Raw genomic sequence first — 24,581 nt, forward strand, 5'->3', positions numbered from 1 at the left:
TTCTTGTTTGCTGGCTTCGCTCGCCGGTCCGGCTTCCTCCCTCGGGGACAGAATACGGCTCGCCTGGTGCTGAAGCCACACTGCGACCCGAGGTTCCGGAGGAAGAGCAGGACAGGGAACAAGCTCACACTAACAAGAGCAGAGCGCAGGCCACCTTCACCTGGGTCCGGAGGCGCCGAAAGGGGAGGGGGCGGCTTAAGCTTTACGTGCCCAAGCTGACCACTCGTCGACTGACCACTCCTGAGAGTGAGGCTGCGCGGATCCCGGGTCCGGATTCTGCAGAAAATCTGGGGCCCGCAGCAGGGCCGGGGTTCTGCTTGGCACCAGGGTTCCCCAGCAGGACTGGGGTTCCACGGGGATTAGGATTCCATCGGGGGTCAGGGCGCCGCTGTGCACCCACCTTGGCGCGCTTTCAGCAGCATCGAGTTGGATAAGAGGTTCTCGAGCTCCATGGACGACCGCCGCCGCCGCCGCCGCGACCAAGCTTTGTGGACTCGAGGAGGCGAGGGGGCGACCGGGGGTGGCGGCGGGGCAGCCTCCGCGCATCGCTCGCCCAACGCCGGGTCCGGTCCCGCACTGGGCCGCCGCTCCTCCTCGTCCTCCTGCTGCTGCTGCTGCTGTTGCTGCTTCTGCCGCTGCTGCTGCTGCCGCCGCCGCCACGGCCACCACCCGCGCCGCCGCTGCGTCGGACGCTGCCGGCGCCGCGACGCCTCGCCCTCTGGACCAGGGACTGCGGCCCAGGAGGGGTCGGGCCGAGCCCCCGCGGTCACCCCCGCCGCGCCGTGGCCCGGGCTGTCGGCCCCACCGCCCGGGGAGGCGCTCACTGGCCGGGGAAGCACCCCCCGGCGGCGACGGCTCCGGTCAACGGCTCCCCAGACGAGGGAGCCAGAGCGCTGCGCTCCACGGGGCCCGAGGCTGGGGCGCTACCGCGCGGGGCGGAGGCGGTGGGGCGCGAGCGCGGCCTGCTGGGAGTTGTAGTCGCTCAGCCTACGGGCGGGTAAGCTGAGCGGGGGCGTGTCAGTATTTTACCCAACGTTCCTACGTCTCGCTGGCTCAGTTATCGCGAGACGGGGGCGGCACTCCTAGGCTGCGGGGCCGCGCGTTAGCTCCGGAGGGCGCGCGCACTCTAGCTGCCACCTCCTCGTCAGCGACCCGAGGTGCAGCGCGTGTTGCCATGGGGAAGACCAGGTCTGCCGGAGCGCGCGGGAAGGCCCCCGGGGCCCCGGCGGGCGCGCGGGGCTGCCGGGCGAGGCCCAGCGCCAACCCGTTCGAGGTGAAAGTCAACCGGCAGAAGTTCCAGGTCCTGGGCAGGAAGACGCGCCACGACGTGGGGCTGCCCGGGGTGTCGCGCGCGCGGGCCCTCCAGAAGGTGAGCGGGGCGCCGGGCCCTCCGGGGTGGGCCCCCCCGGCCCCGCCTGCCGGCCGGGACCACCCACAGCCCTGATCCTCGAACCCCTGCGGCACCGAGGGGCCGCCGGCAGGCTTGGGCGAGCTACGGACTTACTTTCCGGTGCCCTTTCTCCCTTCTGTAAATCGGCCATGATGGTGGTACGTACATCCTAGGGCCGCCGGGAGGATGGGAAGCGTCCGCTTAGAGTTCTCGGGACAGCGCCTGGAGCAGTGAGACGTCGTGTATCGTGTATGCCATGTGTCAGCTGGACTGTTTTCATCTTCGTGCCTCTGCTTCTGCGTGGGCGGGGACGACATTCCCCTGCGAAACCGCCGTCCCTCCTTGGAGACCCACACACAAGTCCAACTCAGGCAGAGTTCATCACTTCCGCGCTGCCGCGGCCCCTGTGCGAACCTCTTAAAACCTGCCCTCGTTGAGACTTTGAGCCCCGCTGGTTAGGGACAGGATAGGGGGTTACATGCTCAGTAGATGTTTGAAGAAGGGATGTATCGCTCCTTCGAAGCGCACAACCTCGACCCTTGCAGGGTAACTGAAATGCTGCCTTCTTGGAAAGTGTCATAGCCTCCAGCTTTCCTGTGCCTACGGTTCCAGAGTATGCTGTACTGTGAGATTCAGTTCGGGCGGCATTCTCTACGCAGCTTCTCAGACATGCTCATTGGTTTGTTTAACGATATTTATTGTTACTCTGAGGAGGAGACATTAGTAAGTTAGTGAACGAATTAAAGCACAGAAAGGTCAAGTAAATTTCCCAGGGTCACACAGCTGTAAAGGCTGGGGTTTGCACTGGGTTTGGACACCTGTGAAGCCTTTATGTGCCACTGAGCCCTTACGTTTAAGCTGTGTTCTAGCAGGTGGAGAGGTAAAGGTAAAGTAACACCTGGCCCTGCCTTCATGGGCTCATAATCTGTGTTCTGTCCCACAGCATCTAATCCAGTTGATCTTTTCTTATAAACTTATTTATTTATTCAGGCTGCCTTGGGTCTGTTGCTGCACGCGGGCTTTCTCTTGTTGCGGCGAGAGGGGGCTACTCTTCTTTGCGGTGCGCGGGCTTCTCATTGTGGTGGCTTCTCTTGTTATAGACCGCACGGGCTCTAGGCGCGTGGGCTTCAGTAGCTGTGGCATGTGAGCTCAGTAACTGTGGCTCATGGGCTCTAGAGCGCAGGCTCAGTAGTTGTGGCACACTGGCTTCGTTGCTCCACGGCATGTGGGATTTTCCCGGACCAGGGCTCGAACCTGTGTCCCCTGCATTGGCAGGCAGATTCTTAACCATTTCGCCACCAGGGAAACCCCAACTGATCTTTTCTTTTCTTTTTTTTTAATAAATTTATTTATTTATTTATGGCTGCATTGGGTCTTCGTTGCTGTGCACAGGCTTTCTCTAGTTGTGGTGAATAGGGGCTCCTCTTCGCTGCAGTGCGTGGGCTTCTCATTGCGGTGGCCTCTCTTGCTGTGGAGCACGGGCTCTAGGCACGTGGGCTTCAGTAGTTGTGGCTCACAGGCTCAGTAGTTGTGGCGCACGGGCTTAGTTGCTCCATGGCATGTGGGATCTTCCTGGACAAGGGCTCAAACCCATGTCCCCTGCATTGGCAGGCGGGGTCTTAACCACCGCGCCACCAGGGAAGTCCCCTCAAATTGGCAGGCGGACTCTTAACCACTGCGCCACCAGGGAAGTCCCCCCAATTGATCTTTGAATTGAATCAAACATCGTCCTTATTGCAAGGAGCTGGCAGTAATAGTAGACAAGACAAACTTATAGCCGACTCCGATGCACCCCTGCATCACACACCCCAGGGCGGGCTTGTGGGGGCAGATGTGGGGATGGGCATTGCATGGGCTCCAGACTAGACATGTTCTCCTTCATCACGTAAGCCTCAGTTTTCTCATTTCTCCTTAAGAGCCTGAGGTAGGAACTGCCATTCTCTCCTTTTTACAGGTGAGGCTGTAGGCGCTTCCCAAAGTCCTCGCTGGGAAGTGGTGCAGCTGGTGGGGTTCTGAGTCCTCACTCTCGACTGCACCTCCTGGGCATCACATGCATGTCCATGAATGACCCAGAAAGTGCTGAGAGTATTGGTTTGGGGCTACATGTAACTTTCACCAATAGACAAATACGTAAATATGGAATCTGCAAATAGCAAAGACTGACTGTATATACACATAACGTCACGTATATAACAAGCAAAGAGCAGATAGGCAGTGCTGCTGCAGTCTGTGTCTGTAATTGATCGTGACGTCGTCATTGACGTAAATGGCCTCTCAGATCATTGTTCCCTGCTCCCCTTACTCGGCTAGAACCTGAACTCCTCTGGCTTCTTCACCTGGGTGGAGTGACCTCTGCTCGATGGTTCTGCTTTCTTTTGGTTGCCGTCATTTTACTTTAACCTTTGGTATTAGGCATGGAAGTACTAACACACACCCTAGAGAATGCCCTGGGTTTGGGTTCCAGACGTCATCCTCTTTGCTGCCGTTGCATGGCAGCGACCCAGTTTCTCCTCGGTAATTGAGATCAGTCTTTCCAGCCAGTAGATTGGCCTTTCTTGGACTGTTTGTCTCAGTGGCCTGAGGCGTAGAAAATGGCATTTTCCAGTTCCTTAGAGCCAGCGTTGTGTCCCCTTGTGGAAGCACCTCCCCTTTGGTGACTAAGACTGCCAGGCCGTCAGAGCTCAGAGTTGCCAGGACCGGTGAGAGATTGTTCTATGATCTGTTTTTCAGCGCACCCAGACTCTGCTAAAGGAATACAAAGAAAGGGATAAGTCCAACGTATTTAGAGATAAACGCTTTGGAGAATACAATAGCAACATAAGCCCGGAGGAGAAGATGGTGAAGAGGTTTGCTCTGGAGCAACAGGTATGGAAAACAGCCTTTTGCTGTAGTTTTACACAGAAGTCAAACACAAAGCGAAGGCCGTTTCCCCCTTGTTGATTTATACTTTTGTGAGCGCACAGTGGGTGGGTCTTCAGTCGTGTATCTTGCCTGTCTAGACCAAGGGGGAAGCAGCCTCTGGCACATCCCAGTTAGGTGGATAAATATCTTAACCAGAGTGCCCGGCATTGATGCGTCCTGGGGTTCTGGACTAGACGGCTGCCTTCAACTGGGTCGAGTGGATTGTGGAGCATTCCTGGTGGGTAGAGCTGCACGATTTCCCAGTGCCTTAGGGTGCCCCGTTGATTTATTTACCTTCTGTGGGTTCTGTTTATATCCGAATCATTGCTCAAATGACCCAGAATAATCTTAAAGCTACACTGTCACATTGCACAAAAAATGGGGGAAAAAATCATTCTTTTTTTGATGTTAAATGGATGTGGAAATTTTAGGAGACTGATTTTCATTTTTTCTATTCCGTCAGCGTCAACACGAAAAGAAAAGCATCTACAACCTAAATGAAGATGAAGAACTAACTCATTACGGCCAGTCTTTGGCAGACATTGAAAAGCATAATGACATTGTCGATAGCGACAGCGATGCCGAGGACCGAGGAGTGCTGTCGGGTGAGGCCTGGGATCAGGGGCAGTCTGCTTAGCACTGACGTTCTTTCTGCCCTGCTTGGACACCTAGAAAATGCAGGTGTAGATCTTTAAGAATGTGTATATGTAGATAAGATAGACAGACAGCCTGCTGTCTGTCTGTCACAGAAAGCACTTCAGTATCCCTCCTCTTGTTTGAACTTCACCCCAGCTCATTTTACCCGTGATTTGACCAACCCGTGAGTCAGAGTTGTGGGTAAAACCCACCTCACTAACGCCTAGGACAGCTCTTCTGTACTAACCCACAGTGCTTTGCTGCCACTGTTACCAGTTCTGACCCAGTATGTGTACTAACAGTGTTTACTTAGTTCTTTTAGTCTTTGTTTTCTCTGGAAGCGCTTATGACAGTTTTGTGGGGGAAGTAACATTGAGCTTCTTCTTTTTAATTTCTTTTTTAAAATTGATTTATTTACTTATTCATTTTTGGCTGCGTTGGGTCTTCGTTGCGGCGCACAGGCTCTCTCTAGTTGCGGCGAGCCAGGGCTACTCTTCGTTGCGGTGCGCAGGCTTCTCACTGCGGTGGCTTCTCTGTTGCAGAGCACGGGCTCTAGGCGTGTGGGCTCAGTAGTTGTGGCGCACGGGCTTAGTTGCTCCTCGGCATGTGGGATCTTCCCAGATCAGGGCTCGAACCTGTGTCCCCTGCATTGGCAGGCGGATTCGTAACCACTGGGCCACCAGGGAAGTCCTGAGCTGCTTATTTATAGATAATAACGAAGCAGGTTAAACCGCGGCATTAGTTAACACTGATACACACCTGAACTGAGTTAGGACTCGGTTCAGGTCTGATCATCTTGGGCCCTTTTATAAAGCTGGGGTCATGTCGTAAGTTCGCATCCTTATGATTTAGAATATCCTCTATTTAGCATCTGCAGAACAAAGCTGCACAAAACTAAAACTGACTCAGCGGTTTTCTGGTGTGTGGAAAGCCAAGCCGTTAAGCCCATGACTGCCTTTTGGTATGTGGGTGATGCGGGGGCCGAAGGCCGAGGAATTAGGGCGGCCCGTGGTTCTGTCCACAGCACCGGGAGGTGGACCACAACTCTGCTGAGGCCTCGTGGTTGAGGAGGGAACATAGTTCACCTTGAGGGCCTTTCTCTTTGCACTTGCCATTGTTCGGGACTTTTTATGCACGCCTCGCTTTAAACACGTTCACCTTCACTGTCACTGAAAGGGACTGCCGTGGCACCTTAACGTTTGGCGGCCTGGTCATTCATCACAAGGTGTCGGCCTCGGCCTCGTTGGTATGATAGGCTGTGACGGTTGGCTGACTAGAGAAGTTGGATTCCCATTCTGCCAGGTGTTGGGTCCTGGGGACTCAACTGTTTATTTGAGGTTTCCTATCCTCCTCTGATGTTTAGTATGAGCTCATGAGAATCCAGGTGACTTGCACATTTCCAGGTAACCTCTTATATTTGAAAATAAATATATTTGCCGTACCTTTTACAATGAATCATCAGGAAACATTCTGTTTTGTTCAACTACATAATTTATATGTTCTCCTAGATTAGGAGAATTTCATCTTAAAAATCAACCCTAGTTTTCTAATTAAATCCTATCATCAATATAAACACACTGATGGATTTTTTTTTTTCTTTTCTCCGAGAATCATTTTTGGAATCTTTTATATAATACCACCTCGTTAGTTAATGTTTTGTAAATTTTATTTCCAGAAAATATTGTAAACAATCTTGAATTAGTAGAATGCTAAATGATAGTGTTTTCTAATATGCTAAACTTTGCAGGAAGCAGAGGAATCACTCATTCACTGATTCATTTATTCAGCATGTGCCAGGCAGTGCTCTTGGTTCTGGGGAAATAGCAGTGAGTAAAACCTACCTGCAGCTCAGTTTTCTGGGGAGACCCAGACAGTAAACTAAATAATCAGTAAATCCCGCAGGCCGGTCGGAAGTAGAAGTGCTGTGGGGGAAATGAAGTCGGAGCGGTCTGGGACACGCCAGGTAGTCCTGATTAAGGTCACGAAGGAGGTGGCGGTCGTGCAGGCCTCTGGTGGTGTCACGGTCTGGGACCAGCCAGGAGCCTGTCGCTGGAGGGGGCGATGGTACAGACAGGTGGGCTGGGCCCCCGGGGCCACGGGAACAATTTTGGCTTTTACTCAGGAATGGGAGCCAGAGGGACTTGAGTGGGGAAGGACAGAGTTGGCTAGGGCAGGCCAAGAGGTCTTCCTGAGATTCTCTTGTAGGCGCGGGAGGTGGAGAGGAAGCAGGATGCGCAGGGGTGTTTGGGGAACCTGTCAGCCCAGGGGAGGCATCAGGAGGGCAGTGGGGGCCCAAGTCCGCAGACAGCCTTGCCTGGAGGAGGGAGCTGCTGCCCAGAGGAGTGAGCGTTGGCCTTTAAATCGGGCCAGAGTCTACTGCAGGGGGAGCGAGAGCAGCTTCCAGAAGGAGGCATGATGGGGGTGGCGGAGTGCAGGCGCAGACGGCGGGTTGTGGGCCTGACGGGGTTAGAGGGCCACAGGCAGGAGCTGTTTCTCTTACTGGATGAGATCTGAAGTCAGTTGCTTAGCATCTAAGCCTCTGTTTTCTCTTCCAAGAAATTGGATTTTTTAAAAGTTTCTTTCTATTCCAAAATCGACGATTCCCAGTGTTTTGTTTCTCTCTTCTTCCCTGGTAGCTCAGGCAGCCTAGGAATCAGTGACTCTAGTAGCACCTGGTCCTGGGCACGCCCTCTTAGGACTCAGGCGTGAGCTAGTTTGCGTTTGCCCATCTTCTGTGAGACGTTAACACATTGGAAAACAGGTTCTTGGTGTTTCCAGTCACTTGGATCACAGCTGTTTGGTCTTTTTATGCCTCTGGGTTTTCTCGGAGGGGCTCATCTTGGGGGTTTGTGTCGCTGTGCCTGTAGTCTCACCTGCCGTGGGTGAGAGTTTTCTCTTAAACGTGGAGTCTGCTCTCAGGAACGTGCTTGGAGAAACGTTGGCAGAGCGACTGCAAAACCCACTTCGCAGCCGGGCCCGGCTTCACAGAGGGGTTTTCTGCTCTCTGTCTGCAGCTGAGTTGACGGCGGCCCATTTTGGAGGAGGTGGTGGGCCGCTTCACAAGAAGACATCTCAACAGCAGGGCGAGGAGGGGCAACAGCCGAAGTCACGCAAAGAGCTGATCGAGGAGCTCATCGCCAGATCAAGGCAGGAGAAGGTGCGTCCGCTGCCGTTCTCGCTGCGTGGCAGCACCGCCCGCAGGCTCGCTGCTGAGCTCTCGAGTCTTTTCTCCCTGTGCGGTGTAGGCTGTGTCTAATATTTTCTATGAATTCAATAAAAGCATTCACTTTGAATAGGAATACAAAATGCATTTTAAGTTTCATCACGCATGTACTTCCTCTTTTTTGTTTTAAATTTTATTTATTTATTTATTTATTTTTGGCTGTGTCGGGTCTTTGCTGCACGCGGGCTTTCTCTAGTTGCGGCGAGTGGGGCCTACTCTTCGTTGCAGTTTGCAGGCTTCTCATTGCGGTGGCTTCTCGTTGCGGAGCACGGGCTCTAGGCACACGGGCTTCAGTAGTTGTGGCACGCGGGCTCTAGAGCACAGGCTCAGTAGTTTTGGTGCAGGGGCTTAGTTGCTCCGTGGCATGTGGGATCTTCCTGGACCAGGGCTCGAACCCGTGTCCCCTGCATTGGCAGGGGGATTCTTAACCACTGCACTACCACGGAAGCCCCAAGCATGTACTTCTGATGGTTTCTTGGGGTTTTGGTTTTGGTTTGGGGGGAGGGTTGGTTTTAGTGTTTTGGCACGTATCAAGAGTCGCAAAACATCACTGCTTCTGCTAAAGGCAAACTGCTCAGAGCATCTAGAAGAGCAGTTTTACAGCAGGAAGTTCGTTCTGCGTGATGGGATCCTGAGATGCTGATTTCTCGTGGTCTCTTTCCCCGTCGGCATGTTAGGCTGAGCGGTTGTCCAGTGGGACCTGGACGTCTGCTGGAGGCCGGCAGTAATGGGGTGCCTTCTGTTCTTTTTCCCCAGAGGGAGAGACAGGCTCAACGAGAAGACGCCCTTGAACTCACAGAGAAGCTAGACCAAGACTGGAAAGAAATCCAGACTCTCCTGGCCCGTAAAACACCCAAATCCGAGAGCAGAGGTGGAAAGGAGAAACCCAAGGTGGGGTCCGCACCTCACAGGCAGCCTGGGCTCACGACCATTGACCCAGCCTTTCTCTGCAGAAGAGGGGGAGCCAGACATCTGTTCTCCCTTTTAGGATTTAAGTTTTCTGTTAAACTTTTATATTGAGGTATCTGACGTGTGTTACATCAGGGTGGAAATAGACTAAAAGTTACTTCACTATCTACTCCAGAATAATGAAAGTAAAGAAAATGGTTGTTTCTTGGTATGAGAAGACTTGGTATGTGTATTGATATATACATTTATTTATTTTTCCCCCGGACAATATTTGGTTCCTACCACATTGCTTTTAGTCTAAATTGTCAGAGAAGGTGCATTCGTTTGAGTTGCTGGTTTCTAGAAAATACTTGGATTTCACCAGATTACCTTGCCGTGTGGCCATCTGCACATCTGTGAGTCGACCTTACTGTTGCTTCCCCCAAAATCCCATTTGGGGGGCTTAATGCCTAGACGAGCAAAGTTTAGTTTTCTTTTTTTTTTTTTTTTTTGCGGTACGCGGGCCTCTCACTGTTGTGGCCTCTCCCGTTGCAGAGCACAGGCTCCGGACGCGCAGGCTCAGCGGCCATGGCTCACGGGCCCAGCCGCTCCGCAGCATGTGGGATCTTCCCGGACCGGGGCACGAACCCGTGTCCTCTGCATCGACAGGTGGACTCTCAACTGCTGCGCCACCAGGGAAGCCCAAGTTTTAGTTTTCTTAAAGCAGATATACTTTAAGAATTTTCGAGGAGCAAATAGTTGTATATGACCTAAAGGCATCCTCGAGACTGATTAGAACAGGCCTCTGTCACACAAGAAGAAAAGACTTAGGCCGTGGTTTAGCTTCTTCCATAAAGATGTCCAGCCACAATTGGGATGTGCAGGAAGCTCGTTATGCAGGTCTTTTCTTTAAAAAAACAGTTTCTTCTTTCTGCCCTAGCCTGACGCATACGACATGATGGTTCGTGAGCTCAGCTTTGAAATGAAAGCGCCGCCCTCTAACAGGATGAAGACGGAGGAGGAGCTGGCCCAGGAGGAGCGGGAGCGGAGGGCGAGGCAGGGGCAGGGGCAGGGCTGCTCTGGGAAGCTGCTACTACCGGAAAGGCCCTTTCCACCTTGCTGTGTTCGATGGGCTGGAGGTGTGCTGTGTTTTACCAGTGGAATCTTTTTAGTCTCTAAACAAGTTTGTTTTATTTTTTTTAACTATAAAAGGAAAAAAAAATGCAGATAATACCCAATATAACAAATTAAAAATGACTTTCTTTCTAATCCTTTTACCTCAGAACAGCTGCTAGTGATATAGTGCACTACCTTTTCACCTCTTTCCTCTTAAAGGTTTTTAAATTTCCTTACGTTACAAAACAAAAATGAAGTGGAGGCATACTGTCGTGCATCTGGCCTTTTCAGTGCCCCCGTCGTGGGCCGTCTCCTATGGCCATTGCATGGCTCAGAGGGACAGAGTAGCTGAGCTGCTTGTTACATGGATGCAGACCTCAGTGTAAAGTATCCTGCTCCTCTTCTGGGGCCTGGTGGTGAGTGAAGCCGATGGTTGGCCACCATCATTTGGCCAGAAAGCCCTCAGGGTGGCAGCTTGTCCTTCCTTGTGACGGGAACATATTTCTGCCGCAGTATTTTTATTTTCGTTAAAATAAGTCTTCCACACGATGCTTGCCAAGGGTTTGCATGTCTGGTTGAAGAAAGCAGAAGGCAGGCCTGAAGCAGCTGTGACGGCCGAGGGAGCCTGGAGCGTGCGTCCCTGCCATGTGCTCACAGCACGGCAGACAGCTTTTCTGTCTTTCCTGCTCAGGCTGAAAGACTCCGGAGGATGCTTGGAAAGGAGGAGGATGAACATATTAAGAGACCGAAACACATGTCGGCAGATGACTTAAGTGATGGCTTCGTACTAGACAAAGACGACAGGCGTTTGCTTTCTTACAAAGTAAGATGTTTGCCTTCGTTTCCTTTTTTTTTTAATTTAAAGCAACACATTCCCTGGTTTTTCACTTGATAGGTTTACCACAGGTAGAAATTGTGAGTCTTTTTAGAAGCAGTTTCTCTGGCTCTTTCTAAAGTTGGTGAGGTTTTTCATTCGCGAGCCCCATTAGCTCTATACTCCTCTCCCCTTTCAAAGCGTCGGCCCCACTCGGGGCAGGAAGATAGGAGAAGGCCAGGGGTCTCGAGCAGAAAGGATTCCAAGACGGGAAACTGGGTGCTCGCAAAACACTGGGTTATCTGGGGGAGTCGTCAGGGGTCACCCTCCGATGTTGAGGTCCCGCCACCTCCGCGTGCAGCCCACATGCCAGGAGGCCCCAGCTGTTCCCCAGCCCCACGAGCAGCAGGGCTGCCAGACACTCAGCAGCCGGAGCCTGTCCGCTGGGGCGCCTTCCGCATCCTGGACCCCCGCCGCCCCCCAGCAGAGACAAGCGCTGCCCAGAGTCCTGGCGGCAGGGTGTGGGGACTGCGGTTCCCAGGCCTTTAGCCCCGTGACGTGTAGCAGCCCCGCAGGAGGTGGGAGAGAGGACCCACGCCCGTGGACGGTGCAGCACCGGGCCGCATGTTCCTGGCAGACAAGTAGCATAAAGCGTCTGCACGTGCACGGCCCTCAGACGTGGTCACAGGCTGTGCCAGCTGCTGTCCCCTGAGGAGTGATGCCGCTGGTTCCCACATTCTGTTCCCAGGATGGAAAGATGAACGTCGAGGAAGAGCCGAGCGGGGAAGCCAGTAGCAGTGAGAGCGAAGGGGAAGAGGGCAAAGGCTCGAGCGAGGGGGACCCAGAGGAGAGCGATGGCCCGGACGGCCCCTCGGGCTTGGAGTCTGACGTGCAGAGCAAGGACGGGAGCGAGAGGACCCAGGAGGAGCAGCGTCCGAATCCCGGGGAGCGATCGACAGCCGACGACCGGGAGGCTGCCAGGGCCGAGCTGCCCTATATGTTCGCAGGTAGACAACTGGGGAGTGACCGCAGTGACCTGGTGGCGTCTGCCTCACGGGCTGCGTCATGGAGTGGGACAGGGTACAGGCCTGGACACACGGGCACAGCCCGTCTGTGCTGTCCTGGCTGGCAGACAGGCATGGTCATCCTTCTCCGCGACGCCCCTGGGATCTGACCCGAGTGCTCTGGGCAGCACGTCAGCCTCTGCTATGTGACTGCAGCAGTTCTGCAGGCCGCCAGCGGAGGTCCCTGCCGCTTGACAAGTCGGCCCTGTGTGGGCAAGGGTGGCCGCGGAGCCGGGCTCAGGCCTCGTGACACGGCATGTAGCACACGGAGGGCTGCTCTGTCCCACGTGCAGACACCCCATCCGGTTCCAGTCCGCAGGCCTAAGCTGTCCTGCGACTTAAGTGTGTTTCCAGAGCGGTTGAACCGGCGGGTGGAGCTGGCCGCCGGGGGCATCTCAGGCATGACACTGCTTTGCTCGCGGGGCTCCTTCCAGCTTCCAGCCTGTTCTGAACGGTCCCGGCGGCCACCCCGCCCACGCACTGTCCCCTCCTCCCTCCCCGTGTCGGGCATTGGGATTCCTCCTGGAGGGGAGCTTGGGGTCATTTCTTCGTCGAGGCTTGTTGCAGGCAGCCCAGTTTCCTCGAGCCTCACCCTTGGCGGGCACGCGGGCACACGTTAGAAGCAGTGTGGTAATTACACAAAACGAGTGCTTCTATAAAATAGGCGGAAGTATTTCTTTGGGTGAAGTAAAAGAAGTTCAATTATTTAATTTGTGTTCAGTTTTTATCTCCGTTACTAGAAATGTAATTCTCATTTTACAAGTTAAGCGTGGAGTGTGTTTTGTATTTATTTTGATAGCTCCCGAATCCTACGAGGAATTGAAGTCTTTATTATCGGGAAGATCGATGGAAGAGCAGCTTTTGGTCGTGGAGAGAATTCAGAAATGCAACCATCCAAGTCTCGCAGTGGGAAACAAAGCAAAACTGGAAGTACGCTGAGTCGTTTGTCTGCAGTGTTGGGAGTGTCAGGGAAGAGCCCTGGTCTGTGTGGGCGTCGTAACCGTGAAGCTGGTAGTCCCGAAGTGCACCCCGTGCTTACGGCCGCAGGATTTCGCGGTGGGGTGCGGGTCGGGGGGCAGAGAGCCAGGCCTGGGTGCGCGTCAGCTCCAGGGCCACGGCAGGCCCAGGAGGAGGCCGAGCTGTTGACCTCAGTTTACACTGAGCCCACCGCGCGCACCATCACAGCAAAGCCAGGCTTTGGGGAAGCAGATAGCTAGGAGCGTGCCTCGTCCCCTTTGGCGCCCGGCCGGCGTGCTCCTGGTCTAGGACTGAGGCGTCGCCCGCCGGCCGAGGCAGCACCCAGACCCTGTGCTCTTCGCCCCCGTGCCTGCCTTGGGTCACACGCCCCCTTCGCTGGCCCTGAGGCCCTCGCCCCACCCGGTGCGGGGGCACAGGGGGCAGGGCGTCCTGTGCCGCGGCTGCGTTCTGGGCTCAGCCCTGAGCTCTGGCCCCAACCCTGTTCCTGCAGAAACTGTTTGGCTTCCTTTTGGAATACGTCGGAGATTTGGCTACAAGTGATCCTCCAGACCTTGGCGGAATCAATAAGTTGGTTGTGTAAGTGAAAACGGGGTGCCTTATCTGGAACGTGGGGCTCAGGTGAACAAATTTTGTGCCTTTTAGTAAAGTTGTAGAATAACTTCGGAGTTACTAAGGCAGCCTTGCCAGTGGGCCCACAGCTCGCACAGCTGCGGTGATTTCCATACGCCATCCTGCTCCTAAGTCGTGTTGACGCGCTGCTCCCATTGCCCTAGAGATGGGACCTGCTTTTAACTGCAAACGAATCGACTTTAAGACAGTAGGATCCCTTCAGTTTATTAATATTTGACAACGAATTTTCTGTTTCATTCGTCCGCCTGCTGCTGTCCTGCGCGGGGTCCCGTGAGAGCAGAGCAGCATGGTGGCTCCTGGCCCCGTGGTGGCTGGAGCAGGGCGCGGCGGGCAGGGTGCTCAGTTGGGAGGGTCCGTGAGAGCGGGTGCCTGGTGGCGCCCTCGGGCTGGCCACCTGCACACCCCTCCACCCCGTGCCAGCCTCTGCCCCCAGCAGTGCTGGTGAGGCACCCCTGGGTTCAGGACTGTCAGCCACGTCTGGCCCTTAGAATACGCTCCCCGTGCTGTTACTTGTATAAACAGAGCTACTTTTGCCACCAGTACTGAGAAGTTATGACCAGGTTCTTAGCAAATAGCAAAAATGAATATAGGTTATTATAAAACACTATTAGAAAAACTACCTGGATCACCGAGACGGCCAGCCAGGTGTCAGTAAGGAAAAGTGCATTCATCCAGGGGCTTCCAGCTCCAGCTCAGCCGGCAGGTGACTTCACAGGAAGATAGATGATAAACGTGGGTGGTTTGAGGGGGTTTCTATGTTTTTGTTACCTACGGACATTCTCCCCTGACATGTCTCTGATGAACAGGCAGTTGTATAACCTTTGCCAGATGTTTCCTGAAGCCGCAAGCAGCGCCATGAAATTTGTCCTCCGAGATGCCATGCACGACATGGAAGGAATGGTTGAGACCACAAGCCGGGCGGCCTTCCCGGGCCTGGACGTGGTAAGCCAGGGGCGTGTCTCATCTGGCTGTTGACCCGCGGCCGCCAGCTGTCCAGTGTGCTGCCATGGCACAGTGGGGCTGGGGGCTTCAAGAGGGTGGTCTGCCCCAGAGCCTCCGCAGCCATCTGGAGGGCACGCTGGGCCAGGCCTGGAAGGACTGCTGACCTGTTAACAACTAGCTAACGTGGGCTCAGGAGTTCCTGGTTTGACTTCTCCGTGAACGGTGCCGTGTTTAGTCTTGATGGCAGACCCGGGGTGTGTTTTCCTGAGGACCTGAACCTGTGGGCTGGTTGCTCCACCTGCTTGTGCACAGCGACCTCTGACCTCTCTGAGGTTTCTGACCGTTTCACGACAGCCGTGGGCCGTGTCGTCAGCTCTGGTCACTGAAGAAGTACTGCTCAGTCCGTTCCATTTTCTGGTCTTCGTGTTGAAATGAACTAACAGCGACTGGCAGGAACTTAAAAGTTCGGCTTTAAGGCTTCCCTGGTGGCGCAGTGGTTGAGAGTCCGCCTGCCGATGCAGGGGACACGGGTTCGTGCCCCGGTCCGGGAAGATCCCACGTGCCGCGGAGCGGCTGGGCCCGTGAGCCATGGCCGCTGAGCCTGCGCGTCCGGAGCCTGTGCTCCACAACGGGAGGGGCCACAACAGTGAGAGGCCCGCATACCACAAAACAAAACAAAACAAAAAAAAAGTTCGGCTTTATGTCAATGGGTCAGTAGACTCCTTGGGAAGGCATCTGAGCCAGTGTCTGTGGCCTCGGCCCCTTTCTCTGTGTGACCTGGGGTAGGTGGGTGCCCGAGCTGTGGCTGAGGGTATCCAGCCTGCCACCCCAGAGCCTGTCCCCGGCGAGGAGTAGTGGGGAGGCCAGGGGGGTTGGCAGGCTGCCCGGGCTTCCGTCCTGGGCTGCGCGGGCCTGGCCTCTCCCGGCTGTAGGCGGTAGTGACGGCTCAGTGGTACCTGTCCCGTAGGCTGGCGTGAGGATTCATGAGTTGATGTTGTTACTGAACCAAATCGGGGTCCACCCTTGCCTGGCGCACTGCAAAGCCAGCCGACTGGTGCCAGGTTGTGGGGAAGAAACGTGCAGCGTTTACTGCAGGCACCCGTCCAGGAGCACAGGCAGCTCGTGCTGAAGAGACACGGACTCCCTGCTGGCCTTCAGGGGAGGGGTTTTAAAGGCAACATCGAGGGGGAGGGTCCCAGGGTGTGTGACTAGCTCGTGGACTTCCTCTGAGTGGCTGGTGGTGAGCTGACAGGGTGTTCTGGGATCTCAGCAGTAGCCACTTGGTTCCCACCGTCTGGGGTCTGGTGCTCTTGGGCAGCCTGCAGTCACCGTCCCCGTTGGTGGTGGTCTTAGTTTCCGCAGAACAGCTCAGAGGTACGCGTCAGGTTGTGTGTCTCCCTTCTTTAGCCCGTGTGGTGGCGCTTTCTTTCCAGCTCATTTACTTGAAAATTGCTGGGATGTTGTTTCCAACCTCTGACTTCCGGCACCCGGTGGTCACGCCTGCGCTGCTGTGTCTGAGCCAGCTGCTAACCAAGGTACGTCAGGGCCTCCCCATCGGAGCCAGCCCTCCCTGGGACTGAGCGGCGCCGCGGAGACTGGCCCTCCTTGGGCAGGAGTAAGAAAGGCTCGTCAGCGAGGCCTGCGTAGCAGCTCCTTCCCAGAGCTCCCGGGCGAGGTGGCAGAGGGCGTGACCCCAGAAAGCGCATGAGGGCATCGTGTCTGATCTGGGGTTCTATTCCCCTCTTGGCTTTAAAAGCCCAAATAGCTCCGTTTTCCTTGAGGGGGCGTGTGATCGGTGCCCACTTGCTGTGGCAGTCATCAGCGTTCACTCTGAAAGGGTGGGACCTTACGGTCACAGGGCTCTGTGCCTGATTGCACGCCACGCGCCTCGACCCTGCCGTGGGGGTGGCGCTCCCCCCCGTGCAGAGGAAGGTCGGGGCCTGCGGCCCCCCGCGGAAGCCAGGCTGTCTGCCTGGTGCAGTGTTGTGAATGTTGTTCCCGAGTGGACACTGTGCCCTGTGTTCCTTTGCCAGTGTCCCATCCAGTCCCTCCAAGACGTGGTGAAGGGGCTCTTCGTGTGCTGCGTGTTCCTGGACTATGTGTCTCTGTCCCAGAGGTTCATACCTGAGCTCATCAATTTTCTTGTTGGGATTCTTTACATCGCAGCTCCTAACAGGCAGAGCCAAGGTGAGTTGATTGGAGGCAGCGTTTGCAAATATACTGTACTTTAGACTTCTAATAGGAATCGGTATTCATTGTAGAAAGCTTAGGATGTGGGGAAGTTAGAAAGAAGACAAGAGAATCTCAAGTCCCATCATCCAGAGCAGCGTCCTTTTTCCCTCTGTGTGGATGTGTGTAAACCCACATTTCGAAAAAAATCAGGATCCCACTCTATCTGCCCAGCACAGTAGCCCATTTCCACGTGTGGGGAGTCTGAGCTTAGTGTAAAGTACCCCCCAGGCGGCAAGACTACCTACCAGAAATACATAAAATACTGAGGTTTACTGTATTGACTGTGTGTTGAAACAGTATTTGGGGGGAGAGGGTAAATAAAATACATCCATTAAGATTTACCTTTTTGGGGGCTTCCCTGGTGGCGCAGTGGTTGAGAGTCCGCCTGCCCATGCAGGGGACACGGGTTCATGCCCCGGTCCGGGAAGATCCCACATGCCGCGGAGCGGCTGGGCCCGTGGGCCATGGCCGCTGAGCCTGCGCGTCCGGAGCCTGTGCTCCGCAACGGGAGAGGCCACACAGTGAGAGGCTCGCGTACCGCAAAAAAGAAAAAAAAAAGATTTACCTTTTGTTTTTACTCGTTTTATGTGGCAACCAGAACACTTTAACTTGCGTAGCTCACGGTGTATCTCTAGTCAGCAGCACCGCTCCTGTAGTTCCTACGATGTTCTGAATGTTGGAAGGAGATCATGGACAGCAGTATTCTGAGAGAGGGTTTCAGTAGTTGTTGCTCTTCAGAACTATCACACCCTCCCCTCCCCTCCCCCACACAGGATGCCGACACTCCTCCCCACGCTTCTGCCCACTCACGCCACGGCTCCCTCGCCCTCCAGGAGCTGCCCACCTTTGTCCCCTCGCTCCTCCGTGTCTAGAGGGGCTGCTTTCCCGGCCTCCTTTTCCCTTCCCTGCCCTTCCACTTTCTCCTCGTAACCTCACATGGACACTTGCCTGATTTCTCTGAACCCCACGCTGCGGGCTTCTCTCTGCCAGCCGTGGGGATGGGCACGGGGGGGACAGCCACACCCCAGGGAGACGTCAGGGTGGCTCCAGTGCTGGAGGAGGGGCCCCAGTGGAGGGCACTGGACGCTGGAGTCGGGACTGGTCAGCGGACTGGCTGTCGCCCGTATGCCCCCCACCCTATGCCCAGCCACCGCCCACTCTGCCGTGCCTGGATCGCACCCGGCCTGGCGCCCTCCCCGGCAGTCCCTTCCGTCTGCTTCGACTGCTCCTCTGAGTGACACTGGGCTTAAGTCCTGCTCGCTCCCCGGGTCTCTGGAGCAGGCCTTCTCTGGCCTGGTGAGCTCTGCACCCTGTCCCACCGCCCCAGCTCTCCTGACAAACCCGCCTCACCCTCCTCTGCTTTTCCTTTGTCCGTCGGTTCTTACTGATGCTCAGTCTAGTCTGCCCACGAGGGCAGGGGCCTGGTCTGAGCTTGGACTTGGCCCACACCCCCGTCAGAGCTGTCGCTTGTCTCTGGTGGTAAGCACAGCACGTATTTGTTAGAATGAACTTCCAAAGGCTTCACCCTGCAGAGCCTGCCCTGCGAGCCCGGTAGCCTCAGAGGCTGACTCTGTCGCTGTCCCACTTGGAATCCAGGTTACACTCTGGTGCACCCTTTCAGAGCACTTGGGAAGAACTCGGAGTTGCTCTTGGTTTCTGACGAGGAGGCCACGACCACGTGGCACAGGAGAAGCCTCCCCCTCCAGTGGGCAGGAAGACTGAAAGCCCAGACTGAGACAGAGGCCAACCACACCAGGTACGTGCGGGCCTGGGGCTCCGGGCCGTGGTGCCAGCTTAGACCTCCGAGAGGCCAGGCTGCGAGCCAGACGTGACCCAGCACCCAGCCTTGAAGATGCACCCGTGTTATCTCTGTTCGCAGATGAAATGGTTTTGTATGTGGAAAATCCTAAAGGTTCCACAGCAGAGCTGTTGGATCTGATAAGTGAATTCAGCAAAGTAGCAGGATACAGACTCAACGTACAAAAGTCAGTTGTATTTCTACACACAAACAATGAACAGTCTGAAAGGAAATTGCAAAAACAATTCCATCTACAATAGCATCAAAAGGAATAAAATTACTTAAGAATTAGCTTATCCAGGGAGGTGGAAGACTAGTACGATGGAAACTACAAAACATTTGTTGAAAGTACTTAACAAAGACGTGAATGAATGGAAACACGTCTGTGTTCCTGGACTGGGAGACATAATCACCTCCAAATACCACCACGTTAGGGGTTCGGTTTCAACAAGGGGATTTTGTGGGGTCACATCCTTCAGTCTGTAGAAGTAGAATGAGGAGGGGACTAGGACTTTTTCTCCTAAGTCCTTCCATTCTCTGATTTTTAAAAAAATTATGGTTTTTTGAATTTTTTTGTTGACATTTATTGTGTTAAAATGCAAATAACATTTACCATCTTAACCATTTTTAAATGTATGGTTAGGTGGCATCTTAAGTACATTTACACTGTTAAGGAACCGCCACCACCCTCCATCTCCAGAACTTACTCATCTTCCCAAACTGAAACTGTCCCCATTAAACACTGATCCCACGCCACACCCCAAGCCCCACCATCCTCCTTTCTGTCTGTGGATTTGACTCCTCTGCTGCTCTCATATAAGTGGAATCACAGGATTTGACCTTTTGTGACTTATTTTATTTCACTGAGTGTAGTGTCCTCGGTGTTCATCCGTGTTTAGCAGGTATCAGAATTTCCTTCCTTTTTAAAGGCTGAATCATACTCCATTGTGTGGATGGACCACATTTTGTTTATTCATTCATCCATCAGTGGACACTTGGGTTGCTCCCACTTTTTGGTTATTCTGAATAAGGCTGCTGTGGACATGGGGGTACAAGTATCTATTCCAGTTGCTGCTTTCAGTTCTTTTGGGTTTATACCCAGAGATGGAATTGCTGGGTCAGATGATAGTTGTATTTCTAATTTTTTGAGGAACCTCCATGCTGTTATCCACCACAGCTGTACCATTTTACATTCCCACCAACAGCGTACAAGGGTTCCAATTTCTTCACATCCTTGTCAACACTTAGTAATTTCTGGATTTTTGATGGTAGCCATCCTCATGGGTACGAGGCGGTATCTCATTACGATTCTGCCTTGATTTTCCTAATGATCAGTAATGAGCATCTTTCCATGTGCTTGTTGTACATTCATAACCTTTGGAGAAATGTCTGTTCACATCCTGATGGCCATCTTTTTCCATGAAAACCTAACTTTCCCAGAATGTGTGTTATTTTCAAAGTATATCTGCTTGATATTGGAAATAGTTTTAGTAATTTAAAAACTACAACGGGGTTTATTTAAGATGAGGGCTCCAGCCATTGTAGTGAGTGAGTCAGTTTTCTTGGGTCTCTCCCAAGAAATGTATATGTGTTACTAAACTTTTTCTTCTGTTTAAAAAAACAAAAAACACCGAGTACTCTTTCCAAGTTGTTGCTGCATTTCCCACAACGTTCTTTCCTATTCAGGGAAGCAGGATGTTTTCTTTAACTCCTGATCCCATCAGCCGTCGGGCCGCAGCCGTTGCCCAGGGCAGATGTTGGACCTCAGGGTCCTGCGGCCCAGGCCCACGAGTGGAAGATTTTCATCTTTGCCAAGATGATGGGCTTTGTTGGTGACGGGGAGGGGCCCTTCCTTCCTGTTCGCCTGAGGCCGGGTGTCACCCATGCAGGCTGTCCTGCCTGGCCGTGTGTCTGGCTCTGGTGCAGCGCTGTGTGACCGTCTATGGCGCCCTGCCCTCCTTCCACGACATCGTGCAGCCCCTGCGAGCCCTCCTGATGGAGCACCTGGCAGCCCGCAGCTGCCCGCCCGAGCTCCAGGTGAGGCCTCCCCTGGCGCGGCTGTGTCCCGGAGTTGGGGCAGGCTGGTGGGCGTTTCTGTCACGGGGGTTCCGGCGCTAGGAATCAAGGCCGGCCGCCCCCATCAGCCTGGGCAGCGGCTCCGGGCCCCGCGCCCCTCCCAGGTCACTCGGGTTCTGAGGATGGTCCCACTGCCCTGCACCAGGCGACAGGAAGCCATGAGGGGCGCCTGCCTTTTGGCCTGGGGGCTCCCCTCTGTACAAATGGGCTGGTCCCCATCATGTGCTCCCCACATTCCTCTGGGAGAGACCGTTCTGTTGCTCGATGGGTCTGTAGGTCTGAAGTCCCACCAGGCCAGATGCCACAAGGACACTGCAGGAAGGTGGAAGTTTCGTGAGAGCCGGGCCTTCTGGGCACAGTGGCTCTGCACCTGCAGCCGCCGGGCCCAGGGGAAGGGGCGGCCCGGAGGGAGGAGCTCCGGAGGCCACGGTGGGCAGGCCCGGTGGTGTCAGCTTTTCTCACGTGTCAGGAGCTGAGTCGGAGCATTTTGACGGAAATGGAAAAGCAGCCGAAGCACTATCGACCGCTGGTCTGTGAGAAGAGCAAGCCGGTGCCGCTGAAACTGTTCACCCCCCGGCTGGTCAAAGTGTGAGTACGGAGGCCACCCCAGCACCCCAGCCCCAGAGGGGCCTGGGAGTCCGGGGCTGTGGCTGGGGGCGGCCTTGACCGGAGGCCTGGCAGGCTCTGGGTGCGCAGACCCTGCGCCCTCAAGGCCGGCTTTGCATCTTCAGCCTCGAGTTTGGGAAGAAGCAGGGCTGCACGAAGGAGGAGCAGGAAAGGAAGAGACTGATCCACAAGCACAAGCGAGAATTTAAAGGAGCCGTCCGGGAGATCCGCAAGGACAACCAGTTCTTGGCTCGGATGCAGCTCTCAGAGATCATGGAACGGTGAGGGGCGACGGGGTCTGGCAGGTGCTGGTGTTGGTGCTGGGCCGGGGTGAGGGTGGGCCAGGGGGCCTGCTCCCCTCACTTGTCCTCTGTCCTGGGCGGAGTTGCAGGCCCCACGCGGATGTGAACTGCTATTGGGTCAGATAGGAAAAAGGGCAAAATGTCCTCCAAAAAGTATCCAAAAATGGGCTTTTTTTTTTTTTTTTTTTTTTTTTTAAAGGGACGCGGAAAGAAAACGAAAAGTGAAGCAGCTTTTTAACAGCCTGGCCACACAGGAAGGTGAATGGAAGGCTCTGAAGAGGAAGAAGTTCAAAAAATAAATTATGTTTTATAAATCAGACAAGGAGATGCTATGTAATGAATGCCGTAAGGGGTGCTGTAACGTCAAGAGTTATTTTCCTGTACTTCGCTTCATGTTAAAACGCCTCTCCTGACATACTGCACTTTGGGAACACGGCCAAGCCTCTGTGGGAGCTACATGCCGATAAACTGTGAACCACCTCTATTCCTCACTTCCAGACAGTCCTCAGTTAATCACAAGGCTTGGGACTGATGGGATTCAGGCTAATGTTTTTGGTCAACCAAGCATATTTGCCTTGAGGTGTAGAATTCAGTGTTACTTAATGTTACATAAATTTTCAGTCATCAGTGAAACAAGTTTGCACATAGTTTACAAATCAGAAAAGAAAGAAGTCACCTGTAATCCCGGCACCCCAGCAGCCACGATCGGCTTTGCCCCAATCCATACCCAGTCTTGATTAATGCTTTGGAGTGCCAGGCCGCTGTGAAGGCAGGAGGGGTTGGGCTGCATCTGCATTGACCCAGGAGGCTTCATAAGGACACAGGAGCCACCTGCCGGCCCTCGCGGGCCTGGGGGGCTACGGCCTTGCACAGAATGCTGCCTCCCTGCGGGGGTGCAGAGGTGGTCAGGTCCCCCAGCCCCCGTGCCCTGCCCCCAGTCTCCGAGAGTGAGGCACTGGTCCTCACACCCCAGGTGACCATGCGGCACGTGGCAGAGGCCTCACCGTCAGCTGGCAGCCCTGCCGGGTGGCCCTAACACATCAAGAAACCCATCCTTGGGACTTCCCTGGTGACACAGTGGTTAAGAATCCGCCTGCCAATGCAGGGGACACGGGTTAGAGCCCTGGTCGGGAGGATCCCACATGCCGCGGAGCAACTAAGCCCGTGCGCCACAGCTACTGAGCCCCCGCTCTAGAGCCCCGGAGCCACGACTACTGAAAGCCTGCGCGCCTAGAGCCCGTGCTCCGCAACAAGAGAAGCCACGGCAATGAGAAGCGCATGCACTGCAACAAGGAGTAGCCTCCGCTCGCCGCAACTAGAGAAAGCCCGCGCAGCAACGAAGAGCCAACAGAGCCAGAAATAAATTTTAGAAAATGAAGCCCATCCCTGAGATCACAGCCACAGAAGTGACCATGGAGAGATTGGAGGATTAGCCAGACTGGACATGTGGGAAGAGGGTGACTGATTCTGGCTCCCCCAACAGGGAGGCTGGTGGGGAGAATCGGGAGTTTGATTTGGGGCGCTGTTAGGCCGTGTTGGGGCTCAGAAGGGCAGAGGGACAGGGCCAGAGCGCCCCCTGGTGGCAGGCGGAAGGGACAGATGAGGCCACGTTGGATGAGATTTCTGCATCTTTACCTTCTTTCTAGGATTGTTCAGAGATAGGTGTTTGCCAGGTGCGTGGCTCCACAGATCTCGAAGGCCCTGGCAGGTGTCGGGGCCACAAACGGGGCTGGCTTCACCTCGCTGTGTAGGCCTAGCCTGCTGTTAACATCGTGCAGACTCAAGGCTCCACCCACACGTAAACCCTCCTGCAGCTGTTGCTACTTAAATTCGCCAAGCCACTGATCCCGGGGCGGGGGGGGGGGCGTGCCGCTGAGTTCTGTGGCGGTGGAACGTGCCAGCAACAAGCTGATAAAGCCCCAGCTTTGGGTCCTGGGTCGCCCTGAGCACACCCACCTCTGCCCACCCTGGCCTCTCCACTCCACTGCAGGCACAGTCCTTGGAAATGTCAGTATCCATGTGGATGGCCCGTCCCAGCCCTGTCTCCTACTCCTTGCAAAGGGGCGTGTGTAGAAGGGGTCGTGCAAGAAGGTGGTTATGAAGCCAAAGTGTTTCCATGTGAGTACATTTGCCGACATATTGCCCAGCTCTTCCTCCCCTCTGCCGCGCGCCCACCAGCTCTTACCTCCGCTGTGTCACGTGAAGGCTTCTAAGCGGGGGTAGCACGGCTCAGGTGGAAGAGGCGAGCATCCCCTGAGCCTCCTTGGAACGCGTGTCCTCAGGGAGAGCTAACACGTGTTCTCTTTGGTCGTAGGTGGAACAATTATAAGTTAGGCAAAGCGTGACTGCTTGGATGTTTGAAATTTAGTGTTTTCGGAGAGGTGCATGAGTGCTGAGCTGACGGGGTGGACTGTCCTTCCGGATAGTTCGGCCACAGACGCCTGAATTTCAAGGGACGGAAGGGAAGCAGGAGGTGCTGGCAGGTCCAGAAGTCCAGAACCTCCAGCTGCCGTGGGGTCTCCCCCGGCGCGGGCCCAGGACCGAGCGCGCCCTGGGGGCGCCTGCTCCTCCCCGCTGACCCCGGGGCAGGCGGGGCACCGGAAAGTCCTGACCTCACGCCCCCTCCTCCTCGCCGGCCCGGCCGAGGCCCCAGGGTGGGCGAACCCGCGCCCCCGCGCAGATGCCGCGTATCTGCGGGCGTATTTTGGACGGGAGTGGACGATGCGAGGAGCGTCCGGTCAGGGTGGACCCCGCCCAACGGCCCTCCGGACGGAGCGCCCCAAACCCCGAGGTCCTCAGCGGGCGGGTCGTCACTCGGGCGCAGTGTCCGGGGGCAAATGGGACTGTGGCCTGTCAGGCGCCTCCGGTTGGATCCCTTCCCGCCGGTAAGCCGCTGCCGGACCCGATATCGGGCCGAGTCGCGCGGCCTTGCAGGACCGGACCAGGCCCCGCCCAGCGGCCGGAAGAGGGCGCGCAGGGCCGCCC

General features: G+C 55.0%; 1 protein-coding gene across 1 annotated transcript; it reads left to right on the forward strand.

Moving 5' to 3' along the window:
• Positions 1-1,002: 1,002 nt before the first annotated feature.
• NOP14 (NOP14 nucleolar protein) lies at positions 1,003-22,266 on the forward strand. The gene is made up of 18 exons (XM_024745225.1): positions 1,003-1,369; positions 4,121-4,255; positions 4,755-4,896; positions 7,942-8,084; positions 8,907-9,041; positions 9,979-10,099; positions 10,844-10,977; positions 11,717-11,975; positions 12,832-12,962; positions 13,501-13,586; positions 14,447-14,582; positions 16,016-16,117; positions 16,616-16,769; positions 18,411-18,570; positions 20,502-20,649; positions 21,158-21,276; positions 21,420-21,575; positions 21,796-22,266. The coding sequence occupies exons 1-18, from the start codon at positions 1,175-1,177 to the stop codon at positions 21,893-21,895; spliced, it is 2,556 nt and encodes an 851-aa protein (XP_024600993.1). The 5' UTR covers positions 1,003-1,174; the 3' UTR covers positions 21,896-22,266.
• Positions 22,267-24,581: the final 2,315 nt, after the last annotated feature.

Source organism: Neophocaena asiaeorientalis, unplaced genomic scaffold (assembly GCF_003031525.2).
Source record: "Neophocaena asiaeorientalis asiaeorientalis breed wild unplaced genomic scaffold, Neophocaena_asiaeorientalis_V1.1 scaffold65, whole genome shotgun sequence".
Taxonomy (NCBI): Eukaryota; Metazoa; Chordata; class Mammalia; order Artiodactyla; family Phocoenidae; genus Neophocaena; species Neophocaena asiaeorientalis.